This window comes from Scleropages formosus, chromosome 6, assembly GCF_900964775.1.
Source record: "Scleropages formosus chromosome 6, fSclFor1.1, whole genome shotgun sequence".
Classification (NCBI taxonomy): Eukaryota; Metazoa; Chordata; class Actinopteri; order Osteoglossiformes; family Osteoglossidae; genus Scleropages; species Scleropages formosus.
Genome location: NC_041811.1, coordinates 21273206 through 21295882, shown reverse-complemented (window position 1 = coordinate 21295882; position 22677 = coordinate 21273206). Strand labels below are relative to the sequence as shown.

Sequence of the window (22677 nt, the reverse complement as noted above, 5' to 3'; positions counted from 1 at the left end):
ATCCGCTTTGTGCAGCACTTCACTTCCAGGCAACTAAAAATCACACGGCGCCACATGACCCAAGAATCTCAAAAAAACTCAAAATAAAATAATATGTAATGAAAAGACTTTTTCATGATACTGTACATTGATCTCCCTTTCAAAGAGAACAAAAGGTTTTTTTCAGCTTTTGATGAACATTGTTCGTGCAGCTTATGTTTTTCTCCAGTGCTGTTTACAATTAGATTTCTATTTTAGGCTACTTACTTGCCGAATTGTACAGGTATGCCATTGTCACAATATAGGTTAAGTACCTTGTTTTGGTGTATAATAGCCGAAGACTCAAACGTGGGTTCTTATTGGGTCTAACCACTCCTCTGCCCACTGCTCTTACTTCCCCTACCCCTGATTTCTAACATGGGTAATGTTTGTGCTGCAACAGCAGCAGCTGATGCTTCTGAACACCAGAATATCTTTATACTGTAAAAATGCATTCTCTATTTTAAAAAAATGAAGTGAAATTAAAAATAAATATTAAATTAATAGGCAAATTGAACAGAGTTTAGTAAAATAACTCAAATTCAGTTCAGCTCAGACTTTACAAGTGTATGGCTATTACAGCTCATACTGCCTGCTTAGATATGTAATGATTGTGTCGCTCGCGCTTTTCTCTCAACATGAACCAACAAAAGAGCAGTAACAAGGAAAATTACTTCTAAAAACGGTTTGGCTTCTCTATGCAGAAAATAAATAATTAAATATATTCTGTGTAATAAAAGTAGTTTAGTGGGAAATTAACATTTATTTCCTCAATGCATGGCTTTTCGTTTAATTTTTAATATGTGTGGTCCGTTCATTCTATATTTTGGTAATTAATTTCATTCATTGAACAACAGAAAAACAGTTTTTAATGCATCTGGAAGATGCAAACAAGCATTAATTTTGCTCTCAATGTAAAATAAAATTTTAGAACAGTATTTTCTCTTGTGGTTACTTCAGTGAACTTTGCGTAGGAAGAACCCTTGCCTGATTTCTAGCAGACCTCAAGTCACAGTTGCTTTACCTAGCCCACATGAGCGATTTAGTTACAGTACTCCTCCATCAAAGGTAAGAACTGGCATGTTATCACAAGCAATGTATTCTGCAGGGAGCAGAGTATTCTTTGGCGGAAGGAATTAAACTTTCCAAATTCTGTTTTACAACTCCAGAAATTGTGATGGGGGGGTTACTTTTTGGGCCAAGATAAACTATAATTCTTTTACAGTATTATACACTTGTCACTAAACGTGCAAATTCCTTTATTCACATTGCGACGAGATCAAATTGCAATTCTTTCTTCTGGAATAAATGATCAATTCATAGATGAAAAATGGGTCTCCTACATTTTTTTTTTTCAAAAAAAGGTTTTTTTATACAGAACAATTAGGCCTGGTGTAACGTTATAAACAAACGTCTGATGCTACATGATGTCCATTTGATTGTGAGGTTAAACCTCCTTTTACAATACTGTAAGTGTACGTGTGTTCGTGGTCATGGCAGCACAAAGGGAGGACGGAGGACGGACAACATCTACATCTCATTTTATTTAAACCTTTTCTGGCTGGAGGGTACATCATGCTGAGGGGCAGGTCACAAAGAATATGTCCCAGTCAATTTTTCCAGATCTTCCCTATGTAAAATCACTCTTTGTGGTCCCTCACCAGTCACAATTTTTTGTCAAGTTTCACACACCTTAGCAAGCTTCACAAGCACCGTGAGTCAGTTCTCAAAAGTCAGTTCCCTAAAAGAACACGGCACCTAATTTTCTGTCAGAGTGATTTAAACAACTGGGCTAACATTTACATGTTCACTGTTTATTTTTATAAGGAATCAAATGACGCAGGTTTACATCCCACTTACAACTGTAGTACTGTATCTCCGAGCAAGGTACTTACAGTTTTTCTCGATCGATTTGACACATTACTCCAAGCTCCGGTCACTGATCTCAAAACAATTAACACAGCCATCTGAACACTTCATTCATTGTCCTAAATAGATTGTAAGTTCTTGTCTATCTCATACTGCTTGCTGACATGTATACTTTCCCCAAAACACTGTGCACAAAATTCTGCAATGTTTGCACAACAGTTCATACAGCCAACCAGAACTGTAATATATGAGGAAAAAAAGCAATTGCATGTCTTTCATTGGTTTAACACAAATCACAAACATTTATGTACCACTACGCAAAACACAAAAAGCAAAACTCTGTCATTTGTTCAATGCTCAGTTACACATGGTATGCTCTCAGTGAGCCCCAAATTGATATCTGATGGTTTAGTAATACACACAACACAGAAAATGCAAATTTCCTAATTGATTACACAGTTATCACAATTCCTGCAATTATAAAAGGGGAAAAGAAAAAAGACAAAGAATAAGAACAAGAATGAGAAGGGGAAAAGGAAGACATGTAAGAGTGAGAGGTGGTGGAAAGGGTAGAGGAAGATGAAGAGAGGAATAGGTAGAGGGAGATGAGGGGAAAGGAGGAGAGGATGTAGGAAGAGGAGAAGGGAGAGGAATAGAGGGAGAAGAGATGGGTAGAGTGGAGGGCAATGGTGTAGTGGAAGGAGCAAGAGAAGAAAATGTAAGAAGACATAAGCAGAAAGGAAGGGGACAGCAGGGTGGAAGAGGAGGGAGGAGAGGCAAAAGGATTGAGTACAGACAGGTTTCAAATGAAATGAGGGCCACCCTAACTGACCATGTCATAAATCATGGTCTCTCCTTCAGAGAGGCTGGGCAGAGAGTTCAGCCCAACAGAAACAGATCCACAGTGACTTCAATTATCCACACATTTCAGAGTGAAAACTGGTAAGTAACCATACCATTGTACTGCTATAGTTAGACTCTAGTGCTCTAGTTCTCTACTATAAATGTTTATACTCGTCCAAACATTTGTCAGAATGGAAGTTCGACAACATTCAGGTGGACGAACAAGACTCTTTTCAGTTGAACAAGAGCATGCCATTGTTGACATGGTGGTCCAGAACAACACCATCCGCCTCAAAACAAAGAATAATAGAGGACAACCAGAATATTCAGCAATGCAGTCTTGCCACAACTGATCATGTTGTAGGGAGAAATGACATCCGGATGAAGCAGGTATACAAAGCGCCCTTTGAGAGGAACTCTATCAGAGTGAAGGAGTTGCGATTCCAGTTTGTTCAAGTACGTGTAAGCCACAGTTACTGCACTTTTACCGTAAATACAAAGATATTGTCTATATACTATTCCACTGTAAGTGGAAAAATTCAGGTATCTCTGGGCATAGTGCTGTGTCAAAGGGGGAACCCAGACTGTTCTGCAACAATTACAGTATAAACTTTGCAATCAATGGCATTACTTATTGTTCCTTGTGTTCTTACTCTTGAGGAGTTTGGAGTTGGATAGCAGTGATACTCATTTTGAGTACCAGTATATTGATAAAGCTGGCTTCAATCTTAACAAAAAAAGGAGAAGAGGGAGGAATGTGATTGGCCATCGTGCCACAGTTAATGTCCTTGGACAGCAGGGAGGCAACATCACCATGTCTGCCGCAGTTTCAACTACTGGTGTTATGGCACACTATGCTGTCTCGGGGCCATACAACACCGAAAGGATACAAATTTTTTTGAACTCCCTCAATGAAATCCTCTTCCCGCAGGTTGACCAGAAGCAAATGGATTGAGATTTTGTAGTTGTTTGGGACAATGTGCCATTCTACCATTCCGCGCTGATGAAGGAGTGGTTTGAGCATCACCCACATTTCAGGATGGTGTTCGTTCCACCATATTCTCCTTTCCTGAATTCAGCTGATGAGGTCTTCTCCTGTTGGAAATGGAAAGTGTATGATCGTAACCCTTACAGTCTTCTTCAAGCAATGGGAGAGGCCTGTGGAGATTTTAAGGCAGTAGCTTCTGTTATACAACAGAACTCCTCAGTAGAGAACTTCACGATAAACGTGTATTGCATTCATGTATTTGTGTGTGTACATCAGACCATGATATGCAATCAATAGACCACACAATTGTACATCTGATGTTAATATTTAATTTTAGTAAATGCATTAGGAGAAGAAAAGGCAGTAGTTCTTTATGCAGTGGAATTTGTAAGTCACTATAAGTTTGAGAAAAGGAGAAGATAAAGGATTTAATACTAAAATTAATATTGAATCTGCTGTTTCAGTTGTGATATTACATTGACATTAATAGATGATTATGACTGTCAATGTGATGATGTTAAATGAATTTGTTGTGTTCTGTAATTATCTTTTTAATGTTGCTATGTGTTTGTAGGTTTTTACAGTAAGCAATTTACAATTATTTACACATACAGTTTAAACTGAAGTAATTCAGAGTAATTACCATGCTCACATTTACAACAGAAGCAATGATTTGAACCCATGTATTTTGATTGGAAATTGAGAATGTGATGAAAAGGCCTTAACCTCTTTAGTTAAGACAGTGGGGGGAGAGTGGTGGCGCAGTGCTTGCTGTGTGGCAGGTCTGGGGTTTGAGCCCTGCTTGGGGTTCCTTGCGACGGACTGGCATCCTGTCCTGGGTGTGTCCCCTCCCTCACCCTGCGCCCTATGTCGCTGGGTAGGCTCTGGCTTGCCATGATCCAACTCGGGACAAGCAGTTGTTGACATTAGTTGGTAATGACAGTTTTTGAGGTTCCCAACATTCATATTTTGATAATATCTTTAGATATATATCTAACTTTTTTCACAGGTAAGCTTTCTACACTTCTATGAGGTTTTGGTTGGGCCATTACTGAGTGACAATCTATCACCTTTGAAACTCTTCAGGTAATTCAAAAATTTTAAATCCTCCAGTATGATGTGGATGATTGTTATTTTGCATGTGATTTCTGGGCCACTTGCCTAAAAAATTGTTCCGGCCTTCGCCTTGCATTAGTGAAAGGGAAAGAATAAATCAAATGTGACATCAGGTCTTCCCCACATCTCTCTGTAATTGACTGGATAATAGGATGAGAAAATCTGGCAGTGGACTTACATCCGTTTACAACCTTACAATGATTCATCGTAGCCTCTCCAGAGTCCTTGTTGAAAACATTACACTTTGAAAGGAGTTTCTGTCCCTTAAAATCTATCCAGCTGTGAAAGCGTCACCGTTTTTAATCAGATACACCCCCCCCCTTCCAAAAATAAAATAAAAACACATCAAACCACAGAACAGTCTAGGATAAACAGAAATTTTAATCTGACTTGTTTAAATATAGCTGCCATATAGTTAAAACATTATTTTAGGCATTAAGCCACAGTAAAAAAAGAAGAAAGAAAGGAGCTTTATGCTCTGCATGTTTGTCATTTGAGTTAGCTGTATTAGGAGAGTGCTAGATTTATACACATTTAATTTAATTCAGGACAATAATGTAGTTCCTTCAGTCTTTATTTATCAATAATCATTAACATTTATATAAATGACTTCATTTGCTTTAATTCAATGCTTTCTGTTAACATATTTAATCCTGCACTACAAATATTTTTCACAGGGTCGTTCAACAAATTGAGAATGACTGTTAAAAATTATTATTGTTTTATTTATTTTTCATGCTTGCAGTTTCATTGACATATTTGTGTTGGCAAATCCCTTTTTCTCACTCTCTTCCTGTATGCAGCAAAAAAGGAAACTGTATCACAATGCAAATTATAATGTATATGTTGAAACAAATGGGCAATAACCCAGTGAAATGTACATGTAAACCAAGAATATGTGAAAGAAAAATAGATTAGCAATGGATTTCACATTCATATACGAAAAGGAATTAGAAGGTAGGTAGTATGCCCGGGGCAGCTGACAACACGGAGGTTAAAATCATGACTTGCAACCTGAAGGTAGTCCATTGAAAACCTGCTCTTGGCTACTGATGTAGTATGTTTGAGAAAGTACCTTCCATCAGTTGTGCTGGTTAAATAAACTGATAAGACTGGGGAGAATGCTTCATCATTACAGCACCAAGCATCAATAAGCTGCAATTAGTTTAAAGTGACCATGGAGAAATTCAGTATAAGCATGTTTCAGAAAGATACAAAATCAGAACCCATAGTGGGACTTGAACAAGTCCATATCCTGAACTCCAATCACACATGTGATGATAAACTTAAATATTTAACAGTATATTTAACAGAGTGTTAGCAATCAGCAAATTCAAGCCTGAATGACTTGAATCTCACACATCAGTCATGTCTGACAGGCTCTCCTGGGCCATGTTTTTGTATGTCGTCAGTCAAAACACCACACAAGAGCAGAGATTTTTTTTTTCTTTTTTTTTTTTTTACATTTTCCTCCAAAATGTCTTTATGCTGCTGGCTCTGATCCCCTCATTCATTTTTCATTTAATTACAGAACACATTCACGCTGAACTACTTGCCAAGGTGGACTTTTTTTTCTTAAGCAATCAGTCTTAATTGTGCCTCCGGAGTTGCTGCATTTAATTCCCAATTGGTTAACTTGCTGATTCATTCCTAATGTTTTGAAGAATGTTAAACTAAATACATCAATGGTGCTTTTAGTGCCTTGCTGGAATAGCACCACTTTGAATTACAGTAGGCCTTTATAAAAGACAAACAGCCTTTAGCATCAGTGTGAAGCAACTGTTTTACCACTTAAATACAGCATTCCACAGGAATAAATTGGCACTCTTCAGCTGTACTCCGAATTTTAGCGTTAATAAATTGAATGGAAGATGAAAACTGAGTAAAATAATCCTGCCAACTGATGCAAAAACCCATAACAAAGATAGCAACTAAATACAAGTAAAGTGGAACAACTATTCACCAAATTCGAACAGTTACTTAGCTGACAATTTCATTATTTTCACACTTTTCGACCTGGAATTAAAATCAACAACCTTTAGGTTACAAGCTGACCACAGTGCTGCAATAATTCTATTTGGAATAAACTTTACATAAATCCTCACCCTACCACTGAGTGTACTCTAAGGATTATATCAGTTAAGCACATTAAAAGTTAAGAGTATGAAGGTGAAATATTCTTAAAGATGTGAAAAGAGGCCAGCACAATTGCTGAGATATGACTTCCTTAACACAACACGAGGAAACACTTGTCAGAGCGCAAAGCAGACTTTATTTCTATTAAATAGTTTCCTTACCCCGTATGGGGGTCTCGATATCCTCCTACATTCTTTCCAAAGTCAATTTTCATTTTTTTTTAAATCTAAAATTTTAAAGACAGTTTGAACATTTTGTTCTTTGAATAAAAACCACAAAGAATTCTTGTTGCGTAATCTTCCCACAGATGTACTATGTGTCCTTTGTACATTTATTGTTTTGCAGTTTTAAACAATCCTACTGTTCTTATTCACTGTAATAAAGAAGGTAACACTTCCATTTTACGTGACAAGACCATTTAATCTCATTGTGCCCTGATTAATGATGAAAAAGTACTGAAGAGTTCTCTGAACATTCATTTAAGTGAGCTGTGTCCAGGAGATTGTGTTGCATACTGCACTGATTTCAGACCTTTGTTATTTCCTACGGGGAAAGAAAGGCTTTGAGAGGTTACACATTCATAACTTCTCCTTTTCCCCTTTTCGGCTTTCTCGACTCGCAAACAAGGCATCAAAAAACAAGAATCACATTGACCCCCCCGGCACTGAGGTGCGAGGGAAATAAACAGCGATGCATCTTGGGAGGCATAGATGAAAAATAACAGGCTCAGAGCGGAGGCGCAGCGGGATCCACGGCGGGGCCGCCTGCGGAGAACCCTGACACCGGATCAAAAAATGGCTGCCAGCTAGAGGTAAAGGAGGACGAACAGAGAGAGACCCCTCCAAGATGCACAGGAGGAAGGGCTGGAGTTCAGCCAAAAGCGGACGCGATAAAACAGGAAAACAAGGCGGTGCAGGCGGCCAAGTTGCCCCAGGGAGCCTGTGTTGTATCACTGAGGTCAACCACAGATGATCAAAGTTGGACATTCCATGCTGCAGTTGGCATTCCTCCTGAACCCGTGCTTCCAATTATGTTTCATCCCTCCCCCACCTCCAGATAAATATTAAGCCAGGATTTCACACAACATTATCACAACTATAAACTTTACCAACAGTTTCATGACACTTTCCAGCATCCCCCTGGCTGCAGCCTTGCAAGCTGTAGAAGGTAGAAATGTTTAATCCTATCAACCAAAGTTTCTTTCCCACTGGAAAGGAAAGTAATTTTTTTTTTTTTTAACATAATAATAGCTAGGCTAATAGTTTAAATATTGAAATCAGATTGATTTTGCTAAATATTTATATCTTGTTGAGGTTATTTTAAATGAATGCAGAAGCAAATTCTGAAGAACACATACACACATTTTTGGAACCGCTTGTCCCATACGGGGTCACGGAGCCTACCCGGCAACACAGGGCGTAAGGCCAGAGGGGGAGGGGACACACCCAGGACAGGACGCCAGTCCACCACAAGGCACCCCAAGCGGGACTCGAACCCTAGACCCACTGGAGAGTAGGACCTGGTCCAACCCACTGCACCACTGCACCCCCCTTTCTGAAGAACAACTGCAAGTCATTACTTTGACATGTAATCAGTTAAAAGACAGTTTTGGGCAAAAATGACATACAACAAAACTGGATTTCACCAGCAAATGAAGAGTTATAGATGTGGACACATGATGTCTAAGCATGGTCACTTTCTCCAGTACCACTGTTTCTGCTGGTGTACATCATAGAAGATGCTGCATACAGTTGACACGAAATAGAAAGGTAATTTTAACAGCTAATACAGCACATGTTTGTGGAGCAGATAGAAGAGAAGTGGGTCTGAAAGAAATGTGTTTTAAGACCCTTCTTAAATGCTGAAAGAGATTCAGCAGTTCTGAGGGAGAGATTAAGTTCATTCCACTACACTGATTTTGATCACGATACACTTCCAGAGCTCAGATTCTGAATGTACCATACACAAATTCATATTGAGAACGTCAAATATTATTTCAGAATAAGAACATCCATCTCTACACACGTGTAATTTCCGATGTCTTTCAGTGAAACCCACATGAAAAAGGCCTAGTTTGTAATTTTACTTAGTTATTCAACTCTAATGATGTTGTTAGAGCAATGAGAATGGACTGGTTACATACTGGAATTAAAACTGGAAGCTGAATAAGACCTGTGGTAGGCTGCCTTATGAGGAACTTCCTTACAGAAGTGAGCAGGCAGTTGGCAAATTATTAAAACCATACAAAGTAAAATGTTTCACACTAAAACAGTGTATATACTGGAATATATACTGGAAATTAACCTTGTACGATGAATGTAGAAAAAAAGACCATTCAAACAGGATATTATCACAGCATCTCGAAAAGTTAGAACAGGCAAAGATACGTTTATTTCAGTGACAATAAACTCCTTGAATTTTTAAGTAGAATTCATATCGTCCATAAACAAATTTGTTAGCTTTATGCAACCATCTATTTCCCTCTCAGAAGATTTACATTTTTTGGGTAGTTGTTAACTTCTGCTCTGTAACCATCTGCTTAGAATTCACATGGCCTGTGGAAAAATTCATATGATCTTGGAACTTTCCTCCAATTTTAGGTGAAAGCAATGAAGAGATGGTGGCCGACTCATGTCCAGTGGGAGGCCTTGTTGTAGCACCCTAGAGAAAAGTACTTATCCTAAATTGCTGCAGTAAAATATTCATTTGTATAAATGGGGGGGGTGCGGTGGCGCAGTGGGTTGGACTGCAGTCCTGCTGTCCGGTGGGTCTGGGGTTCGAGTCCCGCTTGGGGTGCCTTGTGACGGACTGGCGTCCCGTCCTGGGTGCGTCCCCTCCCCCTCTGGCCTTACGCCCTGTGTTGCCGGGTAGGCTCCGGTTCCCCGTGACCCCGTAAGGGACAAGCGGTTCTGAAAATGTGTGTGTGTGTGTGTGTGTGTATAAATGGGTGAAACTGCACTGGATCAACATATCAATGAAGAAACAAGATAATCTTATTCCTGACATTAAATTCTTAATCTAAAGTTGAGTTTCTTTACCCTTCCACGATATTTTTTAACATTTAGTTAATTCAGACCTCCAATTAAAAGGAAAGCTGAGTAAACACATTAACAAAAGGCATCTGGGGGATGTTCCAAACACATTTTTCTGTCAAATTAATTAGAGGCCTGAAGACAATGACCTTTCCTTTCTGTTCTGGAAAAAGCTGCAGTTCCAAGCTAACAACCCCTAAAAGTTACAGAAACATGTGTATTTTGACGGTAAATTTCACCTGGAAAGGAAAGGTCTCTTTATAAAAAAAATTATTTTTAAAGAGCGATAAATATGTACATCCCCCTTTCATGGTGGAACACAAGAAATCTGTGCTACTCAGTCAAACTCATACTCACAATACAGTAACATTAAAACAATCTTTTGACTTTTTCATAGTGTAAAATTTAGACTGCCAATGTCAATTAAATCACACAGGTAGAATGTCAATGTGTGAAAAACATGCAACATACTAAATACATACATACATACAAACATACACACAAGCACACACATACCCGTATATACACACACATATACAGTATATATATACATATATGCACACATATACATATCACACATATCCCACATATCACACACATACCTGTATATAAAAGGTATATAAAATGATAAAAGGTGTTGATATTACCAAATATATTAAATACTTTATAAAACTGTACAATATTCGTAAAACAGTACTATTCTAACTCTGGCCATAACAACAAGTTAAAAGACATGTTATTCTGGTTTTCTGACACATTAACAGAAGACTACACTGAAAGAAGACAAAATTTACCTTCTTCACAAACTGTACAAAAGTTGTTTCTAACCCTGTTTTGCCATCCTCTGTCTCAGCAACATTATGTAAATACATCTGCAACGAAAAAAGTGCATTCTAGCCTTTTCATTTGCGCTGAATCATTTTTTAATAATTCAGCATATTGTTTTATAAAAACACCACTTTTGTTTCCAGCATTCATTTATTAATTTTCAGCAAAGAGCAAAGTTCTAACATGCTCTTAACCAGGCGGCTGTGTCAGCAATGCATTGTTGGTTTTTGTTGCAGCAGGACTCACGCAGGGTTCGACAGCCACTGATCACCAAACAAAAGATGCCAAATGAACTAAGCATGAGTTGGCTCAGTAGAGAGGGCTGAAAGCCCTCATATGCTTAAAACACTGCCAGCAGAGAGTTAGGAGAAATCAAATGACAAAATGTCTGCCTCCCACCCCCCTTCCTCCACATCCACAGGCATATACTCAATCTTACCTTCATGAGGATCAGGTGTAATGGAAAGATTGTTTTGAGCAGCAATTCAACTGAAACAGGTAAACATACATAGCCAACAAAGACAAATATGCCTCTTGCTTAAACTGAGATTGAGTATAAACAGTGAAGAAAACAATGACAGCAGAACAAAAAAGTGATGCAAGTTGGTCGTCACAGCATGTGCTTTTTGCCCTCTGTCCTGCAGTAAGGGTAGGTAACATTTCTCATTCTTATTAGTTTCATTGCTGCATGTTATTTCAGCAGTATGAAAGGAGCTGATGTATCTTAACGTGATTATTTCCGCAACTGTGCATGATGGATAGCTGCTCGCCATTATTTGCTAAAAAACATGATTAGCAAATGTTATTGTAAATAAGGGTTGCTGATCGCTGAGGGAACTTGTCACAACAGTTATGTAGAACACTTTGGAACAGTCTGTATTTTCTGTTTCACTGTGCTCTTCAGTTTCCCCATTGATCACAGTATGTCTTGGGCCACTGTGGGGAAAAAAAAACGTAGTCAGAGAAGACGACAAAAAGTGTCCTGTCCTAACCCGTCAACAATGGGCAGAGACAATGCAGTGTAAGTCACTACCCAAAAAGGCTCCATTTAGAATCTTATTTCCATATTGAGAGTGGAAGGAGCACAAAGGGAGGGTTACAGGCTATTTGTATATTGTGCTTGAATACAGGTAACGTTTGTTTCTTAGTCTTGGACAGTTTCACTCAATTCAGGATTTATATGAGTTAATTTCCGCTCTGAGAAAGTGTAAGTGCAAACGATTGTCCCGAAATGAGCTGTTAAACTTGAGGGCCATGTGCCGTGTGTGTGTGTGTGTGTGTGTGTGTGTGCATGTGCAAACATGTTTTAGTTACTTGGTTAACTAGAAATAACTGGCATGATAGGAACCATTACAGAATGAATTTTGGCATGGATCTACAGGTTTAGAAGGATCATATGAATGCAAGTACAAGTTGTAATAAGCATACAGATAAGTGAAGCCATTTTTTTATCTCTTCTGCCCTTGCAGTGCATTTCATGTCATCCAAAAAGCAATTCTTTGCAGTTCCATATTATTTGTGGATAAATGATCTCCTCAGGAGAAATGGCATCATTTCCACTTCTGTGGCAATCACCTCATTGCCTTACCATGTGTAGGAAATGAACTGTGCATCCCACAACTACAAAAAAATAAAGCAAAATACAAAACAAAATAAATTTGGCCCCTTCTGTTAAGAGCAACGTGTAAACATTGCTACATAAAGTGGAAATAAAACGTGATACAGCACAGCAGACCAATCAGACTTCAGCAATATCTGTTCCAGATTTGAAGCTTTAACTTTGTTCCCAGCCTTTTGCTCCTAGCTCTGGAGACTTGAACTCATGATATCATCTAATTTTGTTGGGTCCTGCAGTCAACACCGACATGTGTGTTGTCAAGTCAACATCACTTCAGGCCTCCTGTTCTGCGATGACCGTCTATAGTCTAAAAGGGGAGACACTTGGTCTAGTCTTCCTTTCAGGAAGCCAGTCAGCTTCCTTAAGCCTTCATCTAGTGACATTTCAAAGGCAATGGAAGGATACAATGCATCCTGACCTCCTCAGACAATGCATCCTGACCTTATAACCCCAAACCAATTCTATCCCTCTCCATTTTGTGATACCATACCCATAGTACCAATTGACGTAATTCTTGATATAACCTCTTCACCATGATTTGTGTTCTGTCCTTCCTGTTTTAACTTCATAAAACCATCCATTGAGTTCCCTGTTACAGGCTGTTGTTGTCCATGCAAAAATTACAAATAAGGCTGAGGCAGTTCAGACTACATTGAAATGATTCTTGCACATTCCTCAGCAGAATAAAATTGTCATTTCATTCACTCCATTTGAGGAAGCATCGTTATTCTGCGCCACACATAACACAGGTACAGAAGGCAGCTATTGATTTTTACATCTAAAACAAAATACACAACCTACAATATACAGATATTGACAACCAAGGAGTCTGGAGTGTCTTACTGAGCAGATAATAAAATGCAAGCAATGTCATTTCAAGCAAAAAAAATATTATAGGTGGCAAAAGTGAGAAAATGTTTTACTATGATGTTTATAAAAGTTAGCATATAAAATTTATTCCCAAGCATTAATCACACACACACTCATTTTCGGAACCGCTCGTCCCATATGGGGTCACGAGGAACCGGAGCCTACCCGGTAACACAGGGCGTAAGGCCAGAGGGAGAGAGGACACACCCAGGACGGGACGCCAGTCCGCCACAAGGCACCCCCAGCAGGACTCGAACCCCAGACCCACGGGAGAGCAGGACCAGGTCCAACCCACTACGCCACCGCGCCCTCAAGCATTAATCAATGCTCCCGATATAACAACCGTTTTATGACATAGAAGACAACTACCTAGGGTAGCACAGTGACAGTTTTTCATAGTTCAATATGTCTTATGGCTGGGTTCATATGCTGCTAACACTTTGCCGAACAACTCCACTGGAAAAGAGGGTGAAAGTGCAAAATAGGTATCCCTGAATAATGTATTCTTTTCCATCTCCTCTTAAGATTCATATAAACCGTAACCCATAAGCCACCTTCTAGACTGAGCACTAAAATAATGAGTTAAAGTGCATAGTTTAGGGGTATTGTCACAAGTGCAATAACATCAAACGTTTATATGTAGCATTATCATATTTCTGCTCCAGAGAGATCAGCAGGCCACATTATGGAGTTCCTTGACTATTATCCTTTATGATATCAATACTAGGTCTTACTGGCATTAGCTAAAACATGCTGACCCAGCTATTTTCCAAGAACCTCAGGCTTTGCAGAAGTTCAGCTAAATGTGCTGCCTGGATCATACAGCTGTTAATATAAGGTTAATTGAATGGGAGGAAAAAACAGAACTTGTTCAACAAAGATATTAACAGAGTGTCACACAGACACAATCTTTTTTACTTTTTACCATAGTGTAAAACGATAACAATGATATTAACACAATGTGTCACAAGACAATTTGCATTTAAGATTTGCCTGCTAATCGTAAAAATATAAAATCACTGTAATAAAAAGAAAAAAAGCTAGAAAAACAAGACACTCATATAAAATTCATTTTTCCGTTTTCAGAAATTGTTTAGGGTCACGGTGTTCCAGATATAATCTCAGGAAGTACAAGACACGAGGTATGGCATAGTGTGGACTGGATTACAGTCCATCACAACAGTTTCAAATTCACCATAACTGCATGTCTTGGGATTTGGGAGCAGTCACATGGAAGCTCAAAAAAATCATGTGAATACCATAGAAACACAATCTGCATGAGAGTCAAATCAACAACCCAGGGGCTATGTTACCTCTAAACTACTTGCTCTGAAACTTAGCCAACTAAATGTAAAGTATTTTATTCTTTTAGAGTTAACTCAGAGCCACACCCTAAGTCGAACAGAACAACCTAAAAACCAATTTTCTTCTGGCTAAAGTCCACAAAAGTCCATGAAACATGTAAAATGTAAAACCTTGCTAGCAGATGCAAACTGAAACATAAATTAAAGACATGCTATCTTTTACTTTTGTGAACAGCAACCTCTATATCTTGGCAAACAGCATTTAGATTCCTGTGGGACAGCCCAGCTTACAATGATGTGAGTACTTTCTTCTTAGAGAGACAGGTCCATTTCTACAGCAGGTAAAGTCATTGTGCTGTGCTGGATAACATGCTATACTGTCAAAATGTCAACATGTGCATTTAGCTGAACAAGAACACTGTTGTGGCAGCTCTTCTCAACTCCCCCAACGGAGACTCAAGCGGTTGCCTGGTTTAGAATTGTACAATTTTCACAATAATGTGTCCTCCTAGCCTCCAGCTGGTAATCATGGATGTACACATATTTTCCTTTTGGGAACAGCAGTTGCAACATCTCCCCTTTTTCCGAAAGTGATAAGCTGTAATTGTGCTAAAACCTTCTTAGACATAAATCTTCCTTTTTAAACAGGCAAAGTGCACAGTTCTGGTCATCAAGGCAGATCCTTATTGTAAAGGTATGTATTACTTTTTCCATACTTGTTCCGTATTCACTGTCCAGAAGTATTGAAAATAAATAGGAAAATTTGACAATGAATACCATCCAGCAGCCAAAAGAGGAAAAAAAGCCGAAGAAAAATGTATGAATTTTAATGAAAATGAACAAAAATACTGTTAGAAAATCCTACTGATACAGCATTTTTGCTCATGACATTGTATTCCTAACATTAGTAATTGCTGTACCTATTTACCCGGGTGTATACGTCTACTGGAGCCAGTTAAGTATACCTTTTCTACTCAAAGACACTACAACAGTGCCATTCCTAGTACAAGAATAAGCAAACATTAGGTTGTCTATAATATAATATAATATATGTCTATAATCACTATGCTACAGTGGCATAAGTTCTGAAAGTATTAACTAGGTAAAAACCATCAATTTCTACAAAAACTAGTTTTTATCTCAGAATTTGGAGGGTACTTATTTAAAAAGCTGATTTCTCATGGCAATGAGCCCTTGATTATGTGATGTTCATGATAAATTGTCAAAGACCTGTTGGGTAGTCACCATTTAATGACATTATCAGATTTTAGAAAGATTATGGAATGTCTCACTCTTCAACATCCAAGGAAAAACTCCACTACCTAATTCTTAATCCTAGAAGAATTGCAAAAAATGCTAACATTTGAAGAATAAGCACACATACTGTAAGAAGAATCATTTGACTTACCATTCACTACATAAAATGAAAAAAAAAAAACAAAGATGCAAGTACTTCAAATACAATTAGTCGAGTTGATAAGATATTACAGAGGTAAATGGGCCATGAAATATAGAATCATTATTGTATTTTTATGTGATGTTTTTACACGATAGATTTATTTTCCAAGCAATGATATAATACATTAGTTATAATTATATACACATGTTAATGAAGTAATAAAATACTAATTATATTATGATATTTCTTTATTGGTCCCTTCCTTCAGTATTTTAAATTCTTCCTCTCCCCTTTTGCAGGACCAGAAATTAGAACCACCTCACAAATATGTTTTAGATGCTATTTTTAAACTTCACAAAAAAAACAAATAAAATGATTGACAGCAGACATCAGTACACTTGCATTACTTAAGCTTATGACTGAGAATGGATGGTGGGTACTGGTCTGCGTAAGATTCATATAGCTTTGATTTAGCCCCATAAGCAAACAGACTAGCTTTAAGGTTGGATTAACTAAGAAGAAACTCCTCTGGTGTCCTTTACTGTCTTTTCTCTAACAATTCTCACACTCTCCCTTTTTCTGAAGATTGTTATCAGCTTAAATGGTCTATTCACAAACCACACAAGCACAGATAAAGAAAATGGTGAGAAAAAAAATAAAATGGCCTTGACAAAATGAATAGGATCCAGGCAATAGACAAGTAATTGTGCTTTATCTGAATTTTATCGTAGACTTATGTTGTATTGCTGATAACCATACAACATACTTTTTAGATGGACCGTGAAAGCGCAAATAATGTGAAAAATCGCTTTGCTTTGCTTTTCTTTGCCATAACTAGCAGGATACTCTAGCCTGTCTCCAGGGTATTATAATTGATACATTACTACATTAACCATTTTCTCATGCTGACTAGCTATAAAGGCCTGAATGATATTTCCCAAGGGGGTAAGACATTTTTTTCTTTGAAATTCTTTCTAAATGATGTGTCTGTAATTTGTATTTCCTCAACAGAGCATCTTCAGTTTCAGAACTAGTGTTTAAATAATAAGGTCTTTATTTACAGGTTCAGACAATCAGTAAAAAATCAGAGGGTAATGAATTACTGTTTTTTTTTCTGAGACTTTGTTTATAAAGGGTGACACTTCAAGCTGTTTTTTTTTACATGCACAGGTATTCTGATTTAGTTATTTTGCAGTAACTTCTCCAATGCACTCTACAGTTTACCATTTTATCCATGTCCTGGAGCACTTCAGGTTGCGTACCCAGCTGATACCAGGGGACCCATCCAAGCACAGGAACCCACAACCTTTAGCTCTCTCTGTAACCATGCTACATGTTCCCCGTTTAGCTCACAAAGGATTTCCCAGAAAAAGCATTCTAAAGTAATAATTTTCTTGTTACCTGACAAATATCATTTTCACCAGGCACTCAGGCTACACTATTCTTAATATAGCTGCCCTGATAGGAATAACTGAAGAAATTGCAATACTCCCTTCACAATACATACAGTACTGCCATATAATCAGATACACTGCTCTTCTCCTTTGAAAAGCGACATGAATGTAACAAGCAAATTATAGACTTTATTATTATTTTTTTTTGTGTAATTTTCCAACCATGGATATACATCCACACACTACATGCAGCAAGTCATGAATCGCACATAGGGCAAAAATTACAAAACATTTCCAAACAAATACACAGCATTTTCTTCCAAATGTGTTTTGTTTAGAGAATTGGTTGTTTTGTCTTTAAGCCTGTTGCATTCAGCAAAATGTGACATATTCTGTTAATAATACCACACACATGACCCAGGCAAAAAGGTGAACAAAAAAAAAAAAAAAGCATATTGATATACACCAATAATATTAATTCACCCTTCTATAAGAACGGGATTAATAATGAATATGTTTTATACAATCGAAAACTTGGATGCTGATATGCAGGATCTCATGAACTAACTTTCCAAACTGAACGGTGTGGGGCAATTCGTTCTAAAATAACATCATATACAACAACAATAATAATAATAATAATAATAAGAAGAAGAAGAAGAAGAAGAAGAAGAAGAAGAAGAAGAAGAAGACAGGCTGGCTATGTATGGAATTAAAGTTCAATTTGGAAAAGAAGCGCATCACAACACAGATCATCATGTGAGCTAGTATTATAGAACTAAACGCGTGGATCCGCCGGTCTCCTACCTCTGGATGTCACAGCTCTCACGCAGAAATGAAGGAATAAAAGGATCCAGAGAAAGGAGCACCTCTCCGAAAACGGCCCCATCACTACTGCACTCCTTTCCTTCTTCTTCAAGCCAGTTATCCGCTATTGTACTGAAATTTCTGACTGGGCTGCGGGCGATGATGCTGCTTCATCTGACGGTGGGTGTTTTGTCTTCTCATATTATGAGAGAAGCTTGTTGTAGCCGAAGCCGCATCCCTCCTCCTCCTCCTCCTCCTCCTCCTCCTCGCCGCGATCTCCAACTTAGAGCGGAGCGGAGAGAAGAGAGAGGAGCTGAGCGGAGCGGGACCGGCAGCTCGCGCCCCTGCGCGCGCCGATCGCTTTCGGTGGGCGGGGAGCAGAGCCGCGCGCCGCTGTCCGCCACTCCATGCCTCGCCCTCGGAAACAAAAAAAAAACGGGATGAGGCGGATTTTTGAGGGAACCGTGAAATTATCGGTTCACGACGGACGAACGAAGGCTGCAGTGTGAGTCACCGAGTCGCGGCACTCCGTGACGCGCTGTAACCTCACCAACACGAGGAGTCCGCGCTGACAAAGTAGCACAAATAATAAATGTGGGCAAAATTTGGCTGTAGGGAACTCGCACGTATCCTTTCAAACAAAGCTTTCGAACTGTCGGACATTATCGCCGCTTCGCCGGTGTCGAATCTCTAACCGTGCAGCATAAAAAAGTGACGGGACCATGATCATTAGCAACTGACTTTTTCACAAGAAAGCTTGTGTGTGACAAACACGTAGACCAGCTGTTAACGTGCATACTGTTATATAAGTGAGAATTTAAGAAATAACTAGAAGTAACTGGTTTGCCTGAAGAGGTCGTGCTGAGTCGTGATCCGTGATGCTTGGACTGTTTTCCGTTATTTCATAGGACAAAAATGTGCGGTCTGTTTCCTAAACACTTGCGGGTCCTATAGCGCTGTCATCGGACAAAATCAATGTTAGGTTCCCATTTGTAGGAACAAAATGTTTTCATTCATTTAACTGACACAATTACTTACCCAGCTGGGTAATTTTTGCAGCAGCAATTCAGGCTATCTTGGTGAAGGGGACTATAGCTGGAAGTGGGATTTAAGCATGTAACCTCTGCCCTGCATACAAAGAGAGTAGCTCCAACCACAAGGCAAACTAATGCTCCTCCCTCATAAAATAAAATAAAAAAGAAAAGAAAAGAAAAACATACACTCATACACACTGCTGCTGGTGTGCACAAAGTATATCCACTTCTGTGCTGCTCCTGCTTGCTGTTGACAGGCCCTGGGGCTGCCCTCCTTCAGATTAACCCCATTTGAGCCCTTCATTAGGTTCCAGTGCCAGGCATGACTTTGCATATCCCCCGCACTGTGGATTCAACACGTGCCTTAGTACCTTAGCCAAAACCCGTCCAACCGGTATGACTGCTGCCTTCACAGGTCATACAGATCCGCGGGTGGACTTGCTCGTTGCCACATGTCACAAGAGCACTGGAATCTCAACTAGTCTATGTCACCAGTCACTTAATGTCCTGTGATAGTTATCATTTTAGTGATTCGGGGAGGCCTTTGTGCAGACACTCTGAAATGATCTGAATTACACATGAGCATATTGCCGTTGCAATTGTATTAATTGTGCAAGGAAACTGGCTAGAGACATGCTACTTCGGAAGACTGACCCAACAACCTTCAGGTTAAAAATGTGTATCCCTAACTACTATATCTGGAGCTTAGTTATGCATCCTGTGAGGAATGTTTCATTTTTATTTTATACTGTAGACCGAGACCTTTTTCTTTTCTAACTTCTGAAGTGTAAGTCTGTGTCGTGGTAGTGCAGTAGACAGTGCTAGTGAATTGAGCCCTGCACAGCCTGCGGTCTCCACATGTTTGCCATGAGTTTGTATGATGTGTTTCAGTTGAATCGGTTACTCAAAACTGGCACCAGTGTGTGCATGTGTGTTGCATCTCTCTAGTGTATACATGGTTTAATGACTGTAGGGAGTTCAGTGAAGTGCATGTAGCACTGTAAGTCATCTTGGATGAAAGTGCCAGATAAATACTACATAGAAGTCTTTGTACGTTGACTTGGAAAACATGTCTACTAGGTAAATAATGGAAACACTATGTCAGAAGTATGTATACCATATCTGACATATATGGGCAACATTGTACATGCAGCAATTATAATACTCTGTTTCACCATAGCAAACGATTTCTTAAACATGAAACGCCACCTGTCATTCAGGTTTACTGTAAAATAAATTAAATGACCCCAGTCTTGAAAGAAAGCATCACCCTAATGTCAGATCTTTATCCATCTAAATACAATTATCCTCTTTTTGGTGAATCTTTGTAAGTCATATTGTCACTAAAAGGTGTTCCTAGCATCGTGTATGTGATCACAGGGTACATAAAACCTTGTCAGTGAGGGAGAGCATCTGAAACTCCTATTTAAGCATCTCTACTACAGACAGTTTAAACTATCAGGTAGACTAGATCTTAATCCCCTTGAGATAAATTTTGGCTGTTACCCATGAACAGAACACAGAAATGAAACACACAAACACACACACACACACACACACACTCTCTGAAACTGCTTGTCCCGAGTGGGGTCGTGGCGAACTGGAGCCTAATCCGGCAACACAGGGCGCAAGGTTGGAGGGGGAGGGAACACACCCAGAATGGGAGAAATGAAACAGTACAGAATAATTATGCAGAAGATATTTAAGTACAACTAGGGGGCGTGGTGGTGCAGTGGGTTGGACCTGGTCCTGCTCTCCGGTGGGTCTGGGGTTCGAGTCCCGCTTGGGGTGCCTTGCGGCGGACTGGCGTCCCGTTCTGGGTGTGTCCCTTCCCCCTCCGGCCTTACGCCCTGTGTTACCGGGTAGGCTCTGGTTCCCTGCGACCCCGTATTGGACAAGTGGTTTGGAAAAAAAAAATATTTAAGTACTGTGTGTACTCACTCAGATATGTTATAATCAAGCCAGGGTGAGGTGTTGTTCCCAGGGGTGAAGAGTTAAGTATTCTTCATTCAATTGTTCATTGAGCGTTTCACCGATTTACCACTGGGTCAGAAACACTTGCATATAAGAGAAGAATATAATGCTGTATTCTGCAGCTCTTATTTAGCAATTGACTATTGTAACATAACTACACAAAGAGAAATGGGTAATTTAGTTGCATGGGATAGAATATGGGATGAATGTAGGATGAATACACAGGAATAAATGACATAGTCTGACATAATTTCATCATATTGTACATAAAATTTATGTTGATTTCTGCTGTAGTAATTCTGTAAAAGTCGAAATACTGATATTAAAGCGCAAATGTATATTTTCTCTAGTATATTTTCTAGAAACCATCCAAGTTTCACAGTTTTCTGTAAAGTCACTGTATATCTTACCATCTCACTCAGAGGTTACTGCCTTCAATATATTTTCTAATTATTTTCATGGCTGGTGCAATTTTTATAGTTCACTAATGCTAAAAAAGAGGTCAAAACCAACAAGAACAACAAAAGATTGGCACAGCCAGTTTGAATTATAGCCTCAGGTATGTTACTAAGCAGCAAATTAAAAATATGCATGAAGGTTTGTCTACTGGAGCAGGTAGTTGTGATTGCCGAGCATTAAGATGCCTAATGGGAATCTTTATACATTTATTCATCACATTATTCCTGAATGGAAAAACTGCGCTGATTTTTAACTTTCATTACTTGTGCACGTTGATTATTGCATTGATTATTGTTGATTTATGGTACGTTGGATGTTTTTTGATAAATGTCAAAAAAAGATGTGTTAATATATATTTAAATTATATTAATCCTCAGTTTATGCAACAAGCTAATTTGTGACAAATACTGGACAATGGCAATAACATGAATAAAGGGCATTTTGGAGTGCATTTTTAGTGATATTGATTTTGTGTGTATTTAGTGAGTGAAAATCATGCACAGATGTAGACTATGTTGATGGCTGCTGGAAGTTGTCCACAGTAAATTTTGAACAAGTAAAAATGTTCAGCCTGTTGAAACTCATAAGGATACTATTATTCTGGTTAAGTGCTCTATCAAGTGACATCCCAATTTACAAATAATTTCTCTTTAAAAAATGTGTTGGTAACACAGGTGTCCTTGTAGCTTTTAACTTTTTTAACTGCACAGTAACAGCAGCTGGATATCTCAGAGGCTTTATTCCAGTCTCATCATAAACACCAGTAGTACTTGGACTGATCCATGGCTCTTTCCCAGTGTAATGCTGAGTGCCTTTCAATCTGAGGGTGTCATTTGTGCCATTTGTGCTATATTGGTATTCACTCTGCTTTGTCTGTACTTATGGTTTTCTTGGTAGGGTACTGAAGTGATTTATCATTGCCTTTGTCAACATGGTATAACCTGATGTTTTAAGCTTTCTGTTATTTTATATTAAGGTACAGTGATGT

General features: G+C 38.7%; 1 protein-coding gene across 1 annotated transcript in view; it reads right to left on the bottom strand.

Moving 5' to 3' along the window:
* Positions 1–18638, bottom strand: part of unc5da (unc-5 netrin receptor Da) — a 119485-nt gene extending 100847 nt beyond the window's left edge. Inside the window, exon 1 of the mRNA XM_018736713.2 lies at positions 18223–18638. Coding sequence (XP_018592229.1) covers positions 18223–18304 — 82 coding nt within the window. The 5' untranslated portion in view covers positions 18305–18638. The remainder of the gene's footprint in view (positions 1–18222) is intronic.
* Positions 18639–22677: the final 4039 nt, after the last annotated feature.